Here is a 22,732-nt window from a genome sequence, read left to right as displayed (position 1 = left end):
TTCAGGTTTTCTAAGTGTTGAGTACAGGTAGCACTGTACATTTTTATTTCTTATATTTTGTTACTGATATTTTTCTTCCAAAGTTGCTCTCCCCTGTAGTTGGTACAGAACTTGATTGGTTCTGTTTTGCTCCTACAGTTTGATTCCTTTTAATAGTAATCATTTCTCTTCTTCCCACTGTTTACATCTCTTTCTTTAAAAATCTGCCTGACCGTTTCATCACTCTTAATTATGTCTCCTTCCTCTGTTTCAATTAGAACTTTGCTGTGCAATTTTCTAGTAGGTTTTCTTCAATAATCTATTCCCTTCCCAGTTTTAATTTGACTTTCTCTTACAGTGACATGTAGTTGAAATGGATCGATTACATTTAAAATGAAAAATTTTAAAATTATGTCAATGGATCTCAATGCTGGGTTATTTCTCCAGCAAGTATAAAATGAGTTCCTGGATCTTTTTGCAGTCCCCTGCAATACTGTCTTAAGAGTTAATGCCACTTTATATTTGACAAGAATTCTTTTGATATTAGCTGTATTTGCATAGGAAAAGGGAGATTGAATGGGGTCATTTTGAAGTTTTTATATAACCCATGTAGATATTCAGAATTTATTGTTTGGAGGAAAAATGTTTGTTCATGTTGATTTCTCTTTCCTTAAGTTTGGGTTATTGTTACATATATATTCTTAAGTTTTTATTATTTAACATTCATCTCAAAAGTATGAGCCACCAAAAGTATTATCTGTCTTATTTCCATCAGTACCTAATACACTGCTTGGTGTGAATTAGGCTCTGAATAAATACAGTTGATGAGTTAATTGGGCGCTTGGTCGTTTCTTGACAGATCATCTTACTGATTTTCCCTTCTCAGTTAATGGAGACTCACCCTCATCTGCACCGACTGAAAACGCTTCCAGCACGGGTACTGCAATAGGATCTGGAGAAGCCGCCTTGTCTTCAAATTGCACTAGTACTCCTGTTGAAGACCCTCCAGTTCAAGAAACACTGACCTCCTCGGAAAACAACGAATGTATTGTCTCTAACAGTGCAGCCTTTGGATCTGAAGCTCGAAGTACATTAGATCCTTCCACCTCCAATTCTGCAAGTAGCTCTGCTTTTGAAGCAGCCAAATTAAGACAGCCTGACGGATGTATGGAGCCTGTCCGGCAGCAGTCTGGAGGTGCCAACACAGAAACGCTGCCATCAGGGTATGTTATTCATTTTTTTAAAAGATGTGTGACTTAGATAGCAACTTTTTAATAATAACCTGAGTGTTGAATATGTATATGAAATTTTTCCTTTCAGTTATTTGAAATCTAAGTTAGAATCTAATTCATACAGTGTATTTGCTACAAACCAAGTATTTTTTTAAAACTAAGAACAATTGCTAGTTATAGTTAAAGCATGTGCTACATGACAGGAAGAGGAAAAAACCTTATATTAATTTGCACAACTGTCGATTTGATTCTTGGCTTACTTTTAGAAAAGAGTGACCCTGACACACTCTGTAATAGTCTCAGTTCTCTAGCTTTTTTTACTGTTGCCTCCCTAGGCTAAGCTTGAAGCAAGTAGCCATCTTTTTTTTCTCAGTTTATACTCAGTACTGTGAGGGATCCAGTAAGCCTGCTGAGAGAAGCACTGTTACAAACTCAGGTTTTCATTGAAAGTGAAAGTCACAGTTGTGTCCGATTCTCTGCCACCTCATGGACTATACAGTCCATGAAATTCTTCAGGCCAGAATACTGGAGTGGGTAGCCTTTCCCTTTTCCAGGGGATCTTCCCAAATCAGGGATCGAACCCAGGTCTCCGACATTGCAGGCAGATTCTTTACCAGCTGAGCCACCAGGGAAGCCCAAGAATACTGGAGTGGGGAGCCTGTCCCTTCTCCAGCAGATTTTCCTGACCCAGGAATTGAACCGGGGTCTCCTGCATTGCAGTTAGACTCTTTACCAGCTGAGCTACCAGGGAATAATTCTTCATCTTTTAATTTTCCATGGTAATCATTCAGCTTCCTATGATTTTCTTTAAAGAATATTCTGTGTATTCCATTTGGTCATCTCTCCCATATTCACTTAATATGTTTCGAGCTCCTCCTTGAGTGCTGCTGCTGATGTGACAGGAGGCAGATTGCAGGGGGTAACGTGAGCTGTGGGGAGCAGCCGTGAATACAGATGAAGATCCGTCCTCTCCACCGCCACTCGCTGCCACCCCCGTCTGCTGCACGCCCCAGTTCCTGACAGGCCAGGGACTGAGACCAGTCCATGGCCCTAGAGTTGGGGACCCCTGGTGGATGCAGTGTCCTGTATCCAGGACAGTGTATACAGTCCTACCTCCTACAGAGGTTAGAACTGTCTCCTCTCGCAGCTGTGAAAACGGCGCCTCTCGCGGTCTCTGCCTCGGTGCCCTCATTCTCCCGCCACAGCTGCTGTGTCGGTACCCTTTCTGACTTTGCCCTCTAGTGGATTATAGGACTTTGCCTGTTGCCTCCTTGTGGTTTCAGGCTTTAGTCTGCTCCTGAATGGGTGTTTCTCTTGAGTCTTACACTCTCCCATCGTTTTAACTGTTAAATTTACAGGTCCAAGCCAGACGTTTCTCTGAGCTTATTTTTATCCACTTACTGGAAATCTCCACTGTTTCCTGCAAGCATTTTTGGCCATGAAGTATCTTTCCTTCCTCTCAAAAATCTCTCATTGTTCCTTTGTCTTCTCTTTGACTACTTATCATTAGTCATTTATCAAAGTCTCAAGTGTCTGCCCTTATGACATTGATATGTAAGAAGCTTTCCATACTGTCAAGAACCTCTGATCTGATGGGAGATAAAGATAAGTAAATAGTCATTGACTGTACAATTTAATTAAAGCTAAGCTAGAGGTCCAAGTTTAGGGTGCTGTGGAGGGGAACATGTGTAGAGGGGGGTTAATAGGATACCCTGTGATACTGAGATCAAAGAATACTTTCTGGAAGAGATGACCCTTCAGCGGTTTCTAAAAGAGGAGTAGGTGTTAGCAAAGCAGCAAAGAAGGCACGTGTGCTGAAAGGTTTCATTTTCCGGGCAGCTAACTGCACGTTCAGATCGCTGACACCCACAAATTAAGAAGCTGACCTCAGGAAGTGGTATTTTGTTACAGCTTGAGTTGAGCATTCGAGGAAGCAAGCTGTGTAATACAGAAGAATAAACAGCCCTCTGAAGAGTTTTGTGTACCTGCTGAAGCTTTGGAGTCCCGCCCCTCCTCAACCCTGGCCCCCAGAAACCATGGATAAACATACAGGAATTTTAAGCAGGGGAGTGGCACAGTCATATTTGCGTTATAAGATTATTCTAGAAGTGGTATAGACAGATGAGGAGTTAAGGAGACAAAGCAGAACAAAACAGGCCAGGCTTTTATAAATGAGAAAAGTGGGCACATTCCTGTTTAAAATGATAAGTACATAAAACTTAATTCTGTGTGGCCAGGTAAATGCTTCCGTGTGCTTGTAGCCACTCTATGTGAACTTTTCGTGAAGAGAATTTTGTAGGAATCTACATGAGTGAGGAATCTAGATGAGTGATTTTCAAATCACAAGTTGCAGCCTGTTAATAGATTGTGACCAGCACTTGAAGGCAGAATAAAGTAAATCAGTATTGACCAGATTGGAAACCTGGAGTGTGTTAAGTAAGCATTGTTTCCTGACAGTTTGTTTTTCCGGTGTGTTTTTGTGTGTATAAAATCTGTAGGTGAATAGCAGCCTAGGACAAACAGATACATTTATGTAAGATGTATTCTTATCCTCTGAGCTGTTGCCTAAAAGGTTAGGAGCAACGAACCTGAGTGAGAAATTAAAATAGACTGCCCCAAGGTGGATGCTAGTCTTCCGGGCTGATGTTACAATGGGTTGTGGGAATTTGCTGTGGGAGGTGGAATGCAAGAGTGGGGTCAGGGTTGGTTCTTCTTGCTTCGGCAGTCTGTAACCATCTTAGCAATTTTCAAATCTACATCATCTCCCCTCTTTCCTCAGAAATATTTCTTAGTTCCTGTATTTTATCTCTTTGGTGACTTATTTCATTGGTGCCCAGAATTACGAGTGTTCTCAGTGTAGCCTGTTCTAGCCTGGAGGGTTATGCCAAGTGTGGTCTGACATAAAGCCCTTTGCATTTGCTCTCACTTCTGAGTGGAATGTTATTCCTCAGATATGTGGATGTCTCTGCCCAAATGTTACCTTATTCCAGAGGCCTTTCCTGATTCCCTCTGGCTAAATCAGGCCCCCCTGTCCCTATCCCCAACCCTTGCCTTATTTTTTTCCAACCTTCTGTTAAGAAAATTTAGAAACATGCAGGAAAATATAAAGAATTTTACAGTGAACACATGTGTATCTGTCACCAAGTTCTGTAGCTGACATTTTACTCTTTGCTTTATCGCATTTCTCTGCACCTCTCCATTTGTCTAATGTTTAAGTCTAATTCAGTAAGTTGTAGTTGTACATTTTGCCCCTCAAAACTTCAGCTTGCATGTCATTCACTAGAGCTCAGTATTTGTTTACAGATTTTTAGGTAAAGTTTACATAGAAATGTGTAAGTCTTAAGTATGTCATTGATGAGTTTCGGCAGGTGGAAATAACCCAAACCTTTATCAAGATTAGAGTGTTATCATCACTTTAGAAAGTTCTGTCAAGCCCCTTTCAGTCAACCCCCGATCCTGCTTTTAGGGAGGCAGCACTGAACCTCCCTGCAAGTGTTTTTCGACAATAGATGATAGATTAATTATGTTAAGTTGGTGGAACTTAGCGTAAATGGAATCAGTATAAACTCTTTTGAGTAGGGTCCTTATCAGCATGATGTTATTTGTATTATTTTTCAACACTTAAATCACTATGTGACATATATTTATGTGTTTATCAGTTTTCTCTCCACTACACCGAAAAGGGAGCTTTATGTGGTCCATTTCTGTATCCCTTGTGCCGAAGACGACACCTGCCGTATAGCAGGTACCAGTAAACGTACGTGAACTAGTGCTTGATGCAATGATTTTGAGTGAGTGAGCAATTGGGCAAAGGCCCTGGCTTGCAAATGCTTAGGAGGAAGTTGTTAACAAGGTCAAAACCTACTGAAAATTCAAGTAAGATAAGAACTGAAAGGCACCTTTGAATTTAGCAACAAAGAGCTTATTTATTGTTGACCTTGGACAGAGTGATTTCTGGGAAGGAGAGCTGTATTCCGACTGCTGTGTGATGGAGTGAGTGAAAGGGTAGAAATGTGATAGAAAACTCTTCAGAAGAGTGAGAACTAGTGGAAGCAGGTTTTTCCCTGTGAACACACAGGGAAAGAGGAATGTTTGGTAGAAGCAAGCAAGAAAAGACCCAATATTGAGGAGGAGTTTTTTGGTTTAAAAAATGAGAGTGACCTGAAGGGTGGGCAGGAGAGAGGTTAGCAGGCCGAGCAGCAGAGGAGAGGGGCAGCTGTTGACCGTGGTTTGTGAGAGCCCAGTCATCATCCAGTCAGTAACTACATTGTCATTTTTACTGTAATACATTTAACAAAATTCTCCCACATTTATTATTTCTTTCTTTTTTTAAAATAAGGTCTTTTTCAGCAGTAAGTTTTAGAAATGTGTGTATATGAAACAGGGAAGCCATATCTGAATACTAGGGACAGGAGAGTGTTATGGTTGAAGGTGACATGTACCAGTTATAAATTAGCACTTATCCCTTTGAAATTGAAGAATTCTGTTGGGAAGTCCCATCACTCAGCCTGGTAACTTGGACCTGTTTGAAAGGTTCTCAGGAATTTCCACTGCAGGGATGCTCTAGTTTCTGACCAGTTCCGGCCCATCACTGCTGTAGGACATACGGGCTCAGCTCTAGCTGGCTGTCACTGAGTCCCCGGCCAGGCCTGAGGCAAGCCCCTTACCCTTGTACCACTGTTCTCTCCTCCCTGCTGCCCGACATTAGCTCTGGTCACCCCACACGCATGGGGGCTTGTTCTTGGCAATGGTCCTGCCCCAGAAGGTGAACTCTCACTCTGGGAGTGACATTGTAGCAAGTTACCTCCCCATGGATCAGCTGCTGGGGGAGAAGGAGAAGCACCCTGAGACCCTGGTCACTGTGGTGGGTGGTGGAATTGACCAGACTCCTCCCCTGCAGGCCAGGAGCTCTTTGTTGCAAGAATGTTGTCAGCAGAGCGCAGCTGGGAACATGGCACATCCACAGCCGGGGTGACCTACCTCAGGAAGACACGGTGGGGCCGTGACAGGAGTTTTTGCTCTTACTGTGTTAGTACCTACATAATAGTCCTGACTTTGCCTTTTGGCCCACAAAGTCTAAAATATTCATATTGAGTACTTCACAGAAAAAGGCTACCTTCACTTGATCTAATGAATGGAATGTAGAAAATTACAAAGATGATATCCAAAAGGGGGTCTTCATATGATGTGTGTAGCAAGCAATTTAGTTTGAGTAAGATAAATTCTCTTTGGAGGAAAACCCTGAAATCTGGAAGCGATATGGAAAAATTAAGAACTAGTGGCTAGAATTAGAGTTGGAACCTAAGTGCTTACTGAATATTGAATATTGAACTAGAATATTTCCAGCTAACTTAGGATCACATTAGAAATGGCTTCATAGCCCATTTTATGGATGGTGCGCTTGATCATGTACATTACACTCCTCTTACATTACACTCCTTGCAATACAGGAGACCAGGGTTTGGCCCTTGCGTCGGGAAGATCCCCTGGAGAAGGAAACGGCAACCAGTCCAGTACACTTTCCCAGGGATGGAGAAGCCTGGCAGGCAGTAGTCCCTGGGGTTGGAAAGATTTGGCCATGACTGAGCAACTTTCAGTTTCACTTTTCTCTAATTAAAAAGAAGTCAGATTAAATTGAATCCTCGTGTTTGAGAAAGGAAAATATTTCCCATTTGTTCTACTTTCAGCTGAGAACAAGAATGTTAAACTCAGAAATAGGAAGTTTCTGTTTTTAACGTTTGAAGGTTCTCTTCTGTGCCATTCCAAGGAGAGGGTGGAGAGGAGAGACTGAGGGTGGGGAGAGGAAGAGGAGGAGTGTGTCTGAGACGGAGCAGATGAAGACAAGCGAGGATGTCCTTAAACTCAGAGGCGCACCGAAGACAGAAGAGGGGTGGCTGTACACAGAAGGAAGACCTGTATGCAGATGGGAGAAGGAGTGTCCATGGAGCTGTCCACACTTCAATGCAGTTGCTGCTGAAATCTTTCAGATGTGTGTTTGCTTCAGTTGCCAAAAACGGATATTACTTCATTGGCATTTTGTCCTTTGGGCATGGTATTAGGGTGACAGTTCCTCAGCTCTTGATTAAATTTCTGTTTTGTGATGATTTGGAATTCCGTGAATTAGTCACTTTAAAAAACTTTGGGTGTTATTCTGTCTTCCTCTGCTAAATGTACCTACTGAGTTTCCAGTGCGTGCTGTGTGGTAAGTCGCTTCAGTCATGTCCAATTCTGTGCGACCTAATGGACTGTAAGCCGCCAGGCTCCCCTATCCATGGGATTCTCCAGGCAAGGATACTGGAGTGGGTTGCCGTGCCCTTCTCCAGGGGATCTTCCCCACCCAGGGATTAAACCCGCATCTCTTATGTCTCCTGCGTTGGCAGGTGGGTTCCTTAGCACTAGCGCCCGCTGGGAAGCTGGGAAGTTTCCAGCACTGCTAACAAAAAGGGAATAATTAAGCATTTACAAAGCCCATAAGAAACAACTTCATTTTGTGTGTATACATGACTCTTTAAAACATACCTGTAATTTTTTGGCTTATAAAAAGGAATCATAAAAAAAAAAGGAACCGTTCTTCAGATAGTCTTTAGCTTGTTCTTTTATTTCTGTATTTTTATTAAAGGTGGGAACAGAGAAGAGATCCTCACGGTAGAACCTACTATGTGGATCATAACACACGGACGACCACGTGGGAGAGGCCGCAGCCTCTGCCTCCAGGGTAAGGTAGCGTCTTCTCCGGCTTCAGCTGTGTTTCATACATGGAATTTTAAAAGCTCAGTTAATGCAATATAAAATGGTTCTTTGCTACTGCATGTTACTTTTCCTTGATTTGCTTTTGTGAATAGTAAACATTCAGTAGATGAGATTTGTTACCCTGTGTCTCATTTACAGTTAGTCTGAAGGGCTTCCTCAAAAGATTAAGAGATGTCGAACGCTGGCATGAGTTTACTGAGAGGAGTTGCAGACTTCTGATCCAATGTCAGTTCTTGCTATTTTTTGAGAAATGAGAGTCATATTTAGGGCAGTTTGTGTGTATGTTTCTTCATAGACAGGGATCTAAACTATGCTGTTGTGTGATATTTACGTAAGAGATCCTAGTGTTGTTCAAAATTATTACCTAAAAGATCATTACAAGTAAAATTATATTAATTATGGCTGAAGTTAATAGAGCATTTTAAATGAAGAGGCATTCCTATTACATATTAAATGAAGCTTGTGCTGTTAGGCTGTTATTTACTAACAGTCCTTCCAGATGCAACTCAGAGCTCGCCAATATAAACATATTCAAAGTCCAGAAAATTAAAGGCAACAAGTGTGTTATCTTGTGAAACTGGTTGCTGAAAGTATATTGAAAGCCTATGAATTAATAATACAGATTGACTGGAGGTGAATGGTACCCTGGAGGGTCTGGGTTCAGGAGAACAGGGCATCTTCTGGCTGGTGGAGAAGGGTATTCTGTTCTGAGAGAGGACTGAAACAAAGGCATGACTGGATGAGACGTCTGACACATTTGGGGCCCACCAGGAGTTGATTTGGCCCCTCGGATGGGTCCCTTGAAAGAAGGGGAAGTGAGGGTGAGGGTGGGGAAGGGCGGTGAGGCTGAGATGGTGACTGGGCTCATCATTTAGCCATGCCAGCAAACGGTGATAGGTGGAATGGCGTGGCTACATCTGCACTTTAGTTCAGCAGCAGTGTAGCTGCAAAAGGTGGATTAAAAAGCTGTAAAAGTTGAGTTAAAACCCTTTACATGGGCAAGGGTGGTAGAGGCAGATTGCTTGGTATACAGTTAGCACTCAGTAAACGTTTATCAAAGAAAGAGGGAGAGTAGTCACATTGATACTGTTCGATCTATGACCTCTTTTTTAGACAGTCCTTAGAAATCATGTATGGGAAGAATGGGAAGGTAATTGAGATAAATAGATAGCAAGTTACATGTCTGTAAGTTTTCTGAAGAATATCAATATTTACTTTCTTTTAAACTCATCATCTCTTGGACTTGATTTTTAAATTATTTAGGTAACGAATTACTTAACTACTTTCCAGTTTCTTATCTAAAGAGATGATTGTTTATTTTCATTTTCACTGCTGCTCCGTTTATCTTCGGTAGTTGGGAAAGAAGAGTTGATGATCGAGGCAGAGTGTATTACGTGGACCATAACACCAGGACAACCACCTGGCAGCGGCCCACCATGGAGTCGGTCCGGAACTTTGAGCAGTGGCAGTCCCAGCGAAGCCAGCTGCAGGGAGCTATGCAGCAGTTCAACCAGCGATACCTCTACTCGGTAATTAGGAAGTTATAGGCCTTAATGCATCTTTTTCTTCCAGACGTCTTGCCTTTTCTCCCTTGGTGACTTTTCTTAAATGCTATAGATTGTAAGATATTTTTTAGTTGATCTTTAATAAATAATTCACATTTCTGATATGCATAAGCACTTTAAGTTTTTTTTTAATCCTAGTTTACATAGCTATACACTCATACTTTTGTCCTTATTAAGAGGTAGTCTCATAAATGCAATTTCTTAATAATATAATTTGTCTTGGCCAGTTCCCAGTCTTCTACTTTTGGTTATCATCATTTTGTTTGCTTTAAACAAAGCTGATTGCCTCCTGACTTTACTTAAGGCCAGTCTTGCCATATCCCAGCTATCCTGGTTCCATCCCAGCTTTGTAGAGATGCTTTCATCTTTTTTGGCCCACTAAATATGTATTCCTGGGATTAGAGATAGTTTTGTCCAAAAAAAATTTAATGCTGTCTGAAAATTTGATCAATTGGTGATTTACTGCCATAAGCAAGCATCCATGGGAGTGTGGGGGATGGGAGGACTTCTGTTTAAATAGATTTGATCTCAAGAAGTAGAACGTATAAATCTCAAGTACTGGGCATCTCTAGGTAGTGTTTTGGGGCAGCTTGAAACCCCAAAATGTGGAAAGAAATTAGGAAAGATACACAAAGAAAACAGCTGTTCAGAATCCTGCCTTGGGCAGGCTCATTCAGCTCTGCGTTTTTGGGAGGTTAAGTAGCAAGGTTTGGTTGCTCTCATTTGCAGGTTGGTCCACTCTCCTGGTTGTCTGACCATCAGAGAGTGGGCCGGCCAACCTGCTCAGCATCTCGTGCAGTCAGTTCTTGGTTCCTGAGTAGCGTGTGCAGAAGTCTGTGGGGATGTCCCACCGTTTAGCTGTATGTACTAAACAAATTACGTGTGTGTGTTTGTTTTGGCTGGACTTTGCTGTATCTGTGGAAAACTTTGGGGAAACAGGGCAGAATTAGGGAATGGTGTGCATCAGAAGTGTGCTCTTCTGCACAAACAGAACATCCTGAGGTTGAGATTTAGTTGTCTGACTGATACTGAGTACAATTCATAGTATCTGTTATGAAGTTATAAAATATTTATCAAGATGTATATATTGTGTCATTAAGAAATGATTTTTCAGATAATAAGTTTTTATTTGTCTTTCTTTAAAAACTGATGGTAAAATTGTTTATTTTCTTTTGAATATATTTCTGAGTTGTCATAATATGTGAGTATTAATATGTTTTTATGTACGTTTGAATATATAAAATATATTAATACAAAGGAAAAAGTTTATTTTTACAAAGATAATACTGGAGTTTAATATTATGTTAGTAGACATTTGTTTTAAAGAGAACTGTGGTAATTATTCTGTTTTTCAGCAAATAATGTTACCTCATTTAAACACTACAATTTTCTATATGTTATTCTCTCATGTCATTTCATTCTTATGGACTGTCACAGAAAGGCTAAGAGATTAAAGTGCTAATGTTGATACATTATTTCTAAATCATTGTAGAAAAACTAATAATTTATCACTTATTTAACTCCTCTTAACTCAAGACATTTTTAGAATTCGGTGCCTTGAAATTACTATATTCACATTTCTTTATCATATTTTTTAGAAAATGACTCTTAAATGTGATTCAGCCAAGTGCTTAGTTAATGCTTTTATATTAAAAACCTGTTCTTTTAACTTTTCCTCCTAATCCTTTTCTCCAATCAGGCCTCAATGTTAGCAGCAGAAAATGACCCATACGGGCCTTTGCCACCAGGCTGGGGTAAGCTAATGTGTTGTTGATAAAAATATTGAAATGTATATATAGCAAATAGTTATTAAACACCATGCTCACTCTATTTTTTAGAAAAAAGAGTGGATTCAACAGACAGAGTTTACTTCGTGAATCATAACACAAAAACAACCCAGTGGGAGGACCCCAGAACTCAAGGGTATGTGTATCCTGCAGCCTTACTTAAGTGAGCTTACGTGTCGGGAGATGGAATCAAGTGAACCTCAGCTCGGACGTTTTTAGCAACTCGAAAATGTTCACCTTGTGTGACTGTGACTTTATCTTTTAGTTTGCAGAATGAAGAACCTCTGCCAGAAGGTTGGGAAATTAGGTATACCCGGGAAGGTGTGAGGTACTTTGTTGATCATAATACAAGAACAACAACATTCAAAGATCCTCGCAATGGAAAGTCATCTGTGTAAGTGAAGTTCTGAGATGCTGTTTAATGAGAACATAAAGTTTGACTTCTAATTTAGCCTCAAGCAGATTTTACATTATGTATCAAGAAAATCTACACAAGTAATAATCTAATATACTTGTTTTTCTCTACTGTATATATTTTAGAGTGGATTTGTGGCATATAATTCCTTAAGAAGAACAATAGTAAATATTTATCTAGTGATGACTGTGTGCCAGGGATTCTTCTAAGCACTTTATATAAATTAGCATTTATCTTCCAACAGCTCCTTGAGGTTGATACCCTTACTTTCCAAGTGTGGAAACTGAGGCCTAGGGAGCAAAACTGACTTATGCAGAGTCACGCAGCAAGTGATGAAAGTGGTTTCAGACCAAGGCAGTCTGTCCACGGAGTGTGTGCTCTTAACAGGCACATCCTGCCTCTGCAGCATCAGGGACTGAGACGGTCAACACGGTTTTCCTGGTAAAAATAGCTTAATTAAGTATTTGAAAGGTCTCTCCTTCATCCATTTTCTTAGATGTGATGTCTTTACATTACTAAGAAAACAGAAGCAGCCATAAAAGTCTTTCACGAAGTCCTACCGTTACATCTCTCTGCCAGTCAGCATCTGTCTTCCCTCTTCATCCTGAAGTTAAATTGCCATTGTTCCTATCAAAGGCCAATCCCTCTGCTGGTGCTCCAGATCTTCCCCCTCTCTTCCGATTAGCTACTCCAGCAGTGATGTTCATACCATTCATCTTTCTGTGCTGTATCATCCCCATCAGGTGTTACTTCTCTGAAATTAGACATGGGCAAGTGGAAAGCCATGACTCATCACCTTATAAGTCCATTTAATGGAGAATTCATTTGTATTGCTCCCCTCTACAAGAAAACTACCTGAACGACTTGCCTGTGTAATTGCTGTTTCTAGTTCCTCTCTCAAACCAGCAACAAGAAAGTTTCACTGACCCTAACTGACCTTACTAAGGGGACCAGTGTCCTCTAAGTGGTTAGTCCCTGTTCACAGCTCTGTCTAATTTGACACAGTCAGGAGGATTTGAAGGAAGTTTCCCTCTCCTGAGAAGTAGTGCAGGGACTCTGCTTCCTGATTCCCTTCTGCCTGTCTGGTCTTCTTCCTCTTCCTTTTTTGGGTGACGGGGTCCCTCCTTTCCTGTCAGCCTGTTAACATTGACGTACCCAAAGTGCCTCCTCAGATCTCTTTTCTCTGCTGTCTATACTCATTCTCTTGGTGAATCTTACCCAGCTCACAAATGTTTTCTCTAGTGTTTCACTTGTAATTTTGCTGCTACTTACTTGATAGCTATTCTTAACTTCTTCCGGATAACTACCATCAGTCAGACTTATTCTACCTGGGATATTTCCCATCTCAATTGAAGGGACCTCCACTCTTAGGTGTGTCTGAGCCAGAAATCTTGGAATTGTCCTTTACTACTCTCTCACGTCACATACAGTCCATCAAGAGTTCCAGTTACCTCAGCTCCAGAATGTATTCAGGACCAGCTGTGTCTCACCATATCCGCTGCCGTCTCTTTGGTCCAAGCTCTCGCGCGGAGTGCTTCTCTGAGTATCACTCTGCTCTCTACCTAGGCTTCATGTAACACGGGCCTCCATACAAGTCTTTTTACTTTTTTATTTTTCCTTTTAAGTAAGAAGTTACTCCACAAAACCCTTCCGTGGTTTCCATCTTAATCTGAATAAAAAAGCAGAGCACTTGACCGTGGCCTCTAAGCCCTTGGAGCCTCTGACCCCTGTTACCTTGTCAGCCTCACATCTGACATTTCTCCTCATTCGCTCTGCCTCAACTTCCCTAGCGACTTAGCTGTATCTCAGACATTTGAGGCTTCCTCATCTGGGCTCTGATTTCCTCTGGTTGGCATGCGCCTTCCCCCAACAGTACCTGTATGACTTACGCCCTCCATGTTTTCTGCTCAGACACTATTTTGTTTATGAATCCTACTCTGTTTATTCTGTTCACAGTTGAAGAATTCTTCTCCCCACTTCACTCCTTTTCCTTTTTTCATCTTTTTTCCCTTTTTTAGGAGCGGGAATGGTGAAACATTTATGCTCTTCTAACACTAAATGTATGGTTTACTTATTCATGGTTTCTCGTCTATTCTCTTCACTAGTACATAGACTACACAAAAAGAGGTATTGTTTTTTCAGTTTGTTTTATTAGCCAGTAATACTCTCACTATCTGGAATAGTGCCAGGGTACATACTGTGCCTTTTGTAAGTATTTGTTGAATGAATTCAGTTGAACCTGACAACAGAAGAGAACATTTTCCATCCATTCCAAAATGTTCCCTAGGAATGTAAAAGTTCTTTATGCCCGTCTCATATGCTGTCACTCAGTGGGCAGAAGACCCAGGTGCTGTCAGTGTGAATAGAACTTCCCCTAAATGCTGCCCACCTTGCTTTTTCCCTCACTGACCTGCTGGGCTGGGTGACCTGGACATCGCTTTCTAGGAGCTCAGTTTTGCTTTGCTTACTCTCTCCAGCAGTATTTGTTTTGATTTCAGATTAACTTTAACATGTGATAGAATATCCTTTCCTGTCTCTTCTACCTAGAGCTTCTTGTCCTCCCCTCCTTGGATTTAAGGGTTAGCAAGAAGTTTTTTTTTTTAATAGTCATAGATTTTCATATTTAACTTTTCAATATAACATACCATTTAATATTTGCACTCTAATACATGGTTAAAATCTAAAATGGGATAGAAAGTATAACCCTGGAAAAAGTGTAGAAAAAGCAATATATACCATCCACAACAAGGCCTGGTGCCAATCCTGGTGTTATGACACAATTCAGCTTTATATTTTTTTTTATATAATAGGTATTATGCCTATTGCCCCCTTCCCCATCTACATTCCTACAAATTCTAGTGTCAGTTTATATTTTCTAATAAAAATGTAAATCTCATTATGTTAGTGAGAAGTAAGCCTTTGAAACATATTTTTTTCACCTGCGACACTCTATTAGAAGTGCTGGGTTATTTGAAAATCTGTCCGTTTTTTAAAATTTATTATTATTTTTTAATTTATTTTTTATTTATTTATTTTTAAAAATATCTTTTAAGTTTTTAACAAATTTCATTTTATATTGGAGTATATTTAATTTACAATATTGTGTTAGTTTCAGGTATACAGCAAGGTGATTTAGTTATACATACCCACTCCAGCATTCTTGCCTGGGAAATACCGTGGACAGAGAAGCCTGGCGGGCTACAGTCCACGGGGTTTCAGAGTCGGACACGACCGAGCACACGTGATGCACCAGGTCAGCTCAGTTGCTCAGTCGTGTCCGACTCCCTGCAACCCCATGAATCGCAGCACGCCAGGCCTCCCTGTCCATCACCAACTCCCGGAGTTCACTCAAATTCAAGTCCATCGAGTCGGTGATGCCATCCCACCATCTCATCTTCTGTTGTCCTCTTCTCCTCTTCAATCTTTCCCAGCTTCAGGGTCTTTTCCAGTGAGTCAGTTCTTCACATCAGGTGGCCAAAGGATTGGAGTTTCAGTTTCAATATCCGTCCTTCCAGTGAATATTCAGGACTGATCTCCTTCAATATGGACTGGTTGGATCTCCTTGCAGTCCAAGGGACTCTCAAGAGTCTTCTCCAGCACCACAGTTCAAAAGCATCAATTCTTTGGTGCTCAGCTTTCTTTACAGTCCAACTCTAACATCCATACATGACCACTGGAAAAACCATAGCCTTGACTAGATGGACCTTTATTGACAAAGTGATTGTCTCTGCTTTTCAATATGCTATCTAGGTTGGTCATAACTTTTCTTCCAAGGAGTAAGCATCATTTAATTTCATGGCTGTAATCATCATCTGCAGTTATTTTCGAGCCCCCCCCCCAAAAAGTCTGCCACTGTTTCCCCATCTATTTGCCATGAAGTGATAGGACCAGATGCCGTGATCTTAGTTTTCTGAATGTTGAGCTTCAAGCCAACTTTTTCACTCTGCTCTTTCACTTTCATCAAGAGGCTCTTTAGTTCTTCTTCACTTTCTGCCATAAGGGTGCTGTCGTCTGCATATCTGAGGTTATTGGCATTTCTCCTGCCAATCTTGATTCCAGCTTCTGCTTTGTCCAGCCCAGTGTTTCTCATGATATACTCTGCATATAAGTTAAATAAGCAGGGTGACAATAAACAACCTTGATGTACCCCTTTCCCTATTTGGAATGTCTGTTGTTCCATGTCGAGTTCTAACTGTTGCTTCCTCACATGCATGCATACACACATCTATTCTTTTTCCGATTCCTTTCCCATATAGGCTATTACAGAGTATTGAGTAGAGTTCCCTGTGCTGTATATATAGTAGGTCTTTGTTGCCTATTTAGTTTATTATTTTTTAATTTTAATTTAAAATTTTTCTTTCATTTTTTGCCAGGCAAAAGTATCTTTGTGTGGATTTATATTCCACACCCCTCCCCCACAAAGAAAGATAGCTTTAACGTGCTAAAGGGATTCTTTTAATCTCTAGCTAAATTTTAGATGCTTACATAAGTTCTCTAAAGCTTTTCAAAGAGAGGTTAAACTATTGATAATTAGGCTTATTTGGTATGTTGAATTACATGGGAAGCACTGTCAAATGTAATGATAAAACTTCTTAGATTCTATAGCTAAATGTTAATTAATGGAAGTGTTCTAGAAATTATATGACATTCCTCATATTGGGTATATCCTGAAATAGTGTTGCATCATAATTTTGGTTATTATCTTAAGATGTTATGTGTTGCATAAATAGCCAGATTTCTTTGTCAGTTGCATTGCAGTTGGTTCTTTAATCATCCCGTTTCAATTCTCTGACACATCTATTACTCTGATGCTTTTACAAATATGAAAATCTTCCAGAAGATTCATAGAGAGGACTTTTTTACAAATACAGGTTTCTGATAACTTTTAGATCATACCAGTTAACTGAGTAAGAAATTACAGAATGCTAATGGAAAACCTGATGGCTTCATAAACTGCTAACAAGCGATCAAGACCAACAAAAATAATTACATGGGACTGAAAGAACAATACAATTTATGTTTTATGTTTTTTTTGTCTGAAATACCACTGGCTTTTAATATTTATTTTCCAGATATGAGGAAATTTTCCCCATTATGCTAATTATAACTATGTATAATATATATATATATTTAAATTCTATCACATATTTTCACTGTTTTGTACATTTTTTATTTATTTGGAAAGTTACTCACATATTGAATATTGTTCCTGCTTCACTCTGTTTTGTGGGAATTTCCTCCTCTTAAAAATACTTTTTACTATTACCTTTTAGTTTGTTATGCTAATGACAAAATCTGTTTTTTGTTTTTCTATAAATGCTTTCATTTTTTTCCCAGATGTTTTTGCTTATATACAGTTTTTTGTTTGTTATTATATGTTTCTAGCACATTAACTAGCTTCTTTGTTTGTGTGTTGTGTCCCTTAAGTACATTAACTAACTGCTTTACAAAAGACCCACCCATGCACATCATCCCCGTCTTTGTGTGTGTGTATTGTGTGTCCTCCTTGCTCAAGTCTCTGTTGGCCCCTAAATATTACCTTCAGTTCTCTCCCAGCAGGTGTTACAGAGTAACTTTTCTGTCATTTGTAGGACATTGGTACACTCCAGTTTCATACTGAATACTGAACATCCAGCTTTATTATTTATTAATATATGGTTTGTTTTTGTTTTTCTTTAGAACTAAAGGTGGTCCACAGATTGCCTATGAACGCAGCTTCAGGTGGAAACTCGCTCACTTCCGTTATTTGTGCCAGGTACTGCGGTGGTAAATAAACCTTCTGTTCATAATCATTTAGTTTTCTTGTTTCAGGGCACATGTACTGTAACTTACATGACATTACAATATTATTTTTGTTTTCAGTCTAATGCTCTACCCAGTCACGTAAAGATCAATGTGTCCCGGCAGACGTTGTTTGAAGATTCCTTCCAACAGGTAAGAAAGATGTACCAGAGTAAAATTGTACAGTCAGCCCTCTGTATCCACAGATATAATACCATCCATGGATCCAACCAACTGTGGATAGAAAATATTCTGCGGTGGGGTGAAGGGAGATTTCCAGAAAGTTTCAGAAGGTGAAATTCGAATTTGCTGCCACTAGCAGATTGTTTTATTGTGCCTTGCTTTATTTCTGCTTTGCAGATACTGTTTTTACAGATTACAGGTTTATGACAGTCTTGTGTTGAGCGAGTCTCACAGCACCATTTTTCCAACAGCATGTGCTCACTTGGTAGTGTCTCTGTCACATTTTCATAATTCTTGAAATACTGCAAACTTCATTATTATTAACTTGTTAAGGCAGTCTGTGAACAGTTATGTTTTATTTACTGTTCCAAAAAGATTCAGCTTGCTCAGATCACGGTTAACATTTTTTTTTAACAATAGAGTATTTTTTAAATTAAGGTCTGTACATTGTCTTTTTAGACATAATGCTGTTGCCCCCTTAATAGACTATAGTACAATGTAAACATGACTTTTATATGTACTGGGAAACCAGAAAATTAGTGTAACTTGATTTATTGTGATATTCTCTTTATTGCGGTACTCTAGAACCATACCTGTAATACCTCCAAGGTATGCTTGTGTGTATGTGGACTTTATATTGTATTAAGTATTAGTAATTTAGAGATGATTTGAAATTATATGGGGTGATGCACATAAGTTGAGCACCCCCATATTTTGGTATCTGTGGAGCTGTCCTTAGAACCAACACACCTTGGATACTGAGGGAAATCGTACAACTTGAGTCATTATATTGGTTATATCTAAAGGGAATTAAGGTTTAGAGATTTTCAGCCATTTAGAACACAACTGTGACAATGACTACCACTTACTGAATGTCCCTTATAATAATAAAATCCATCATGTATTGAGTGATTGTCATATGCTTAGCACTGGCACCTTCCATTTATCATTTCACTTAATTCATCACAAAATCCCTTTGAGGTAGCTCCTGTCATTATCTCCCATTTTGCAGGCACAGGTACCCAGGCTGAGAAACAAAACCATTCTACCATGAATTAGATTACTAAAATAAAGCATAAAGAGCTCTGGAACAAGTTGACATATTTTGACACCTATTTACTTTTTTACTAAAGTAAAAGTGAAGTCGCTCAGTCGTGTCCGACTCTTTGCAACCCCATGGATAGTAGCCTGCACCAAGCTCCTCCGTCCATGGAATTTTCAAGGGCAAGAGTGCTAGAGTGGATTGCCATTTCCTTCTCCAGGGAATCTTTCCAACCCAGGGGTTGAACCCAGGTCTCTCACATTGTAGACAGACCCTTTACCACCTGAGCCACTAGGGAAGTCCTTTTTTACTACGACTTTATTAACTCAAAAAAGTCGTGATATGAGACTAAATTAAGATTAGATTGGTATAGGCACTGTATTCCATTTAAATATTTCTTTCATACCGTAGTGTTAATTCTTACGTCCTCCTGGTTTCTGTTAAACGTCATGAACTCGGACCTTGTCCAAGCACTCATTTAAGTGGCAGTTCTCTGCTCACCTCCCTCACAGTCCCATTGTAGCCAGTCAAGGTACTTCATTCCTGTTTGTAACACTTCTCACCACCTGCGGAGAAGGAACTGGCAGCCCACTACAGTAGTCTTGCCTGGAGAATCCCATGGAGCCTGGCGTACTTCAGTCCACGGAGTCACAGAGTTGGACACAACTGAGCAACTACATCACCACCACCTAACACAGTTACCTCCCTTACCAGAACGAAACTCCAAGAGAGCCCAGCTATTTGTTTACTGCTGCTTTGCACAGTACCTAGAAACAGTGCTTTGCACATAGCAGGTATTAATAAACATTTGGTGGCATGAACAAATGCATGTAATACCTTTGCTGAATTATCTGTAGAATAAAGATTAAAAACCAAAATATTGTCAGTTCTTTTTTTCTGACGAGGTTGAGAATTTTTCTTCTCAGTCCTCTCCTGAAGTATTACAGTGATGAATTAAAATTCTCTGTGGGTTCAGGTACACAGGGACTTTTATGTATAGAAGCCAAAATGGAATAACAATTCTTAAGTCAGTGATGTTCAAATCCTAGCTTCAGTTTAGTCACTTGTTGCAGTTTGGACAAGTTACTTAATATAGCTGTTATCAGCAAAACTTTTTCTGTTTGATTTAATAAATTGTTATCTTGTTCCAAGCTCTGTGTAAACCTTGTTTTAAGACATACACGTCTGAATTCATGGTAGATTTTACTTGGCTTTGTCCTCTGGCTTGGGGAGAATCGTGCCCTGTGAGCCCATGACTGGCTGTAAAGTAGAGGCCAGCTAGTGAGCTGTCGCCTCACCCAGGCCAGTCTTGGCTTTCGGATATAATTCCCTTTTATCTGGAAGTAAAGCTTACTTACTAGTAACCTTAGTGTGAGCCTTTAAGGCTTATAAAATATCTAGTATAGATATAGTTTTAAGATAAACCTTTTTATGCTAAAATTCATCATCTTATAAATAATTCTTCACAATAGCTGAGTTCCTTTCCTACTGAGAAATGGAATGTGTGGTGTAAGCAATAAATTCTACTTCTCATTAAGTGTTGCTCATCAAAAAAATTTGCAAGTCACCTTTTATAAGATTTCGGTAAAATTTGGAGAGTGACAGAGAAGGGAATATTTTCTAACTTGAAAAGCATTCTGTTTTAAGCTGTTCCTCTCTTGCTACTAACCCAAAGTAGAACTACCGTTTAATACCAGAAGAAGGGAAAGAGATTTATGAAAGTTAATCAGAGAAAGCTTAGTAGAGTAAGATGCATCTTTGCTAGTTTGTGGAATAAACCAGTTGATCTCTTTGAATTAAAAGCAGTGTTGTATAAGATAACAAAATGTGTAACTTTGAAAACAGATGAAATTTAATCAAAACTGTTTTGGAGGAAACTTGTATTACATATGAATGTTTAAGCATCCATGTTTTTGTTTTTAATTAGATTATGGCATTAAAACCCTATGACTTGAGGAGGCGACTATATGTAATATTTAGAGGAGAAGAAGGACTTGATTATGGTGGCCTAGCAAGGTAAAATAAAAGACATATCTACTTTGAAATAAGTGCATCTCCACTGTAGATATATTCTTGAAAACATAACATTTTTTCAATAGCAATCTAGAATTATTTTTAAAAACAAAAATTGAAATATTCACATAAATCTAGGAGTAACCGTTATTATTATTATGTTGCTTATCCTGTATATTTTCTCTGCATATTCAGTTGACCCTTAAAAACATGGGGGTTAGGGGTGCTGAATCCTGTGTTGTCAAAAATCTGTGTACTGCTACTTCTGTTTCAAAAACAAAAGAGTATGGGATTAATCAATACAAGCTACTATACATAAAATAGATAAGCTACAAAGATTTACTGTATAGCATGGAATTATATTCAGTATCATTTACAAACCTATAATGGAATATAATCTGAAAATTTTAACTGAAACACTTCACTGCTAAGTCAGTTCAGTCGTGTCTGACTCTGTGTGACCCCAGAGATGGCAGCCCACCAGGCTCCCCCGTCCCTGGGATTCTCCAGGCAAGAACACTGGAGTGGGTCGCCATTTCCTTCTCCAGTGCATGAAAGTGAAAAGTGGAAGTGAAGTCGCTCAGTCGTGTCCGACTGTTTGCGACTCCATGGACTGCAGCCTACCAGGCTCCCCCGTCCATGGGATTTTCCAGGCAAGAGTACTGGAGTGGGGTGCCATTGCCTTCTCCAGAAACTCTTTACTATATGCCTTAAAACTAACAACAATATTGTAAACCAACTTTATTTCCATTAAAAACACAAAACAAAGGAACTGATGATTGACTTACCAAAGAACAGGAAGCTAAAGCAGTTTGGATAAAATCTGGATTCAAATCCCTAGTTCTTTCAGTTCCACACATTGTGATCTCTAATTGACTTTTGCTGCACTTAATTGATTTTAAGATATTTGTAAAATGAAAATACAGGTACTATATTTATTGAAAAAAATCCATGTATAAGGGGACTTGCAGAGTTCAAAAGCATGTTGTTCAAGGGTCAGTTGTATATAAATTGGAATATGCATATTTGCTGATTTTTTAAAAACAGAATTGATCATACAATTTGCAAAATATAGCAGCTTGATTTTGTTATTTTGTATATCATGGATATCTTTCCATATCAGATATAGACCTTATACTCATGGTTGCATAATCTTCCCTTGTTTGGACATAGTATAGTTGATGAATCAGCATGAATAAGGTTGTTTCTTGTTTTTTGCTATTATAACAATTTATGTTGGTTTGATGTTTGTGTTTTTAATCCGGTCTGAGTCCTTTTGACTAAATAGTTTTCCACATTTACTAAATATTTCTTTAACAGACACTTATGAAGCAGTAAGAACAGGAGATCCTTTTTATTTAATTTTTTTTCCTTAATTGCTTTGCCCAGAGCTAATTTGACTGCAGTTTATTTTTTAGTCAAAGCATTTTCATTAAATATTTACAAAGAATTAAATTTGCTTTTCTTAGAAACAACTCTCTTTTTGAACTGGTACTTCATGGGTGTTCAGAGTTACATAATCACAGTTTCAGTACAGCTGACTTAAGCAGGTAGAAAACTAGAGCTGCTGGACTAGCAGAGCTGGTTGTGTGAGTGTGTTTTCTCATCTAAAGCAGCAAGTTTTTTTGGAAGAGAAAACTGCCTTTCACCATGGATATTCATATCACATCTACTGTGATTGTCTCAGTTTCAAAAATGTTCAGACATAAAAAGGCACATCTTAGAAATGAAATATGGTATTATTTTTACAGTGTCTGACTTTATAATATTCATATTCTTAACCATTTTGTACCTCAACTGTTTGGGTTTTGTTTTATATTTTTATGGTTTTAATGCATATAATGTACATAATTAGTTACCGCACACTATGTTTTTCTTATTCCCAAATTATTTATTTTAATTCATGTATTGGTTTTGGTTTAATCAGTTCACAAGGGTGATATATCCCTCTAGTTTTACATGTTTGAGAATAGGTTTTCTGCTGC

General features: G+C 39.2%; 1 protein-coding gene across 1 annotated transcript in view; it reads left to right on the top strand.

The window, feature by feature from the left end:
* The window catches only part of WWP1 (WW domain containing E3 ubiquitin protein ligase 1), a 95,723-nt gene that overhangs the window by 42,811 nt on the left and 30,180 nt on the right, over nt 1-22,732 (top strand). The window contains exons 7-15 of the mRNA XM_068983256.1: nt 866-1,202; nt 7,831-7,926; nt 9,316-9,490; nt 11,226-11,280; nt 11,365-11,449; nt 11,579-11,707; nt 17,408-17,483; nt 17,591-17,662; nt 20,662-20,750. Of these exons, the coding sequence (XP_068839357.1) occupies nt 866-1,202; nt 7,831-7,926; nt 9,316-9,490; nt 11,226-11,280; nt 11,365-11,449; nt 11,579-11,707; nt 17,408-17,483; nt 17,591-17,662; nt 20,662-20,750 (1,114 nt within the window). The remainder of the gene's footprint in view (nt 1-865; nt 1,203-7,830; nt 7,927-9,315; nt 9,491-11,225; nt 11,281-11,364; nt 11,450-11,578; nt 11,708-17,407; nt 17,484-17,590; nt 17,663-20,661; nt 20,751-22,732) is intronic.

Source organism: Capricornis sumatraensis, chromosome 11 (genome assembly GCF_032405125.1).
Source record: "Capricornis sumatraensis isolate serow.1 chromosome 11, serow.2, whole genome shotgun sequence".
Lineage (NCBI taxonomy): Eukaryota > Metazoa > Chordata > Mammalia > Artiodactyla > Bovidae > Capricornis > Capricornis sumatraensis.
Note: the sequence above shows the minus strand (reverse complement) of the source record. Positions and strands in the feature narration are given on the sequence as shown.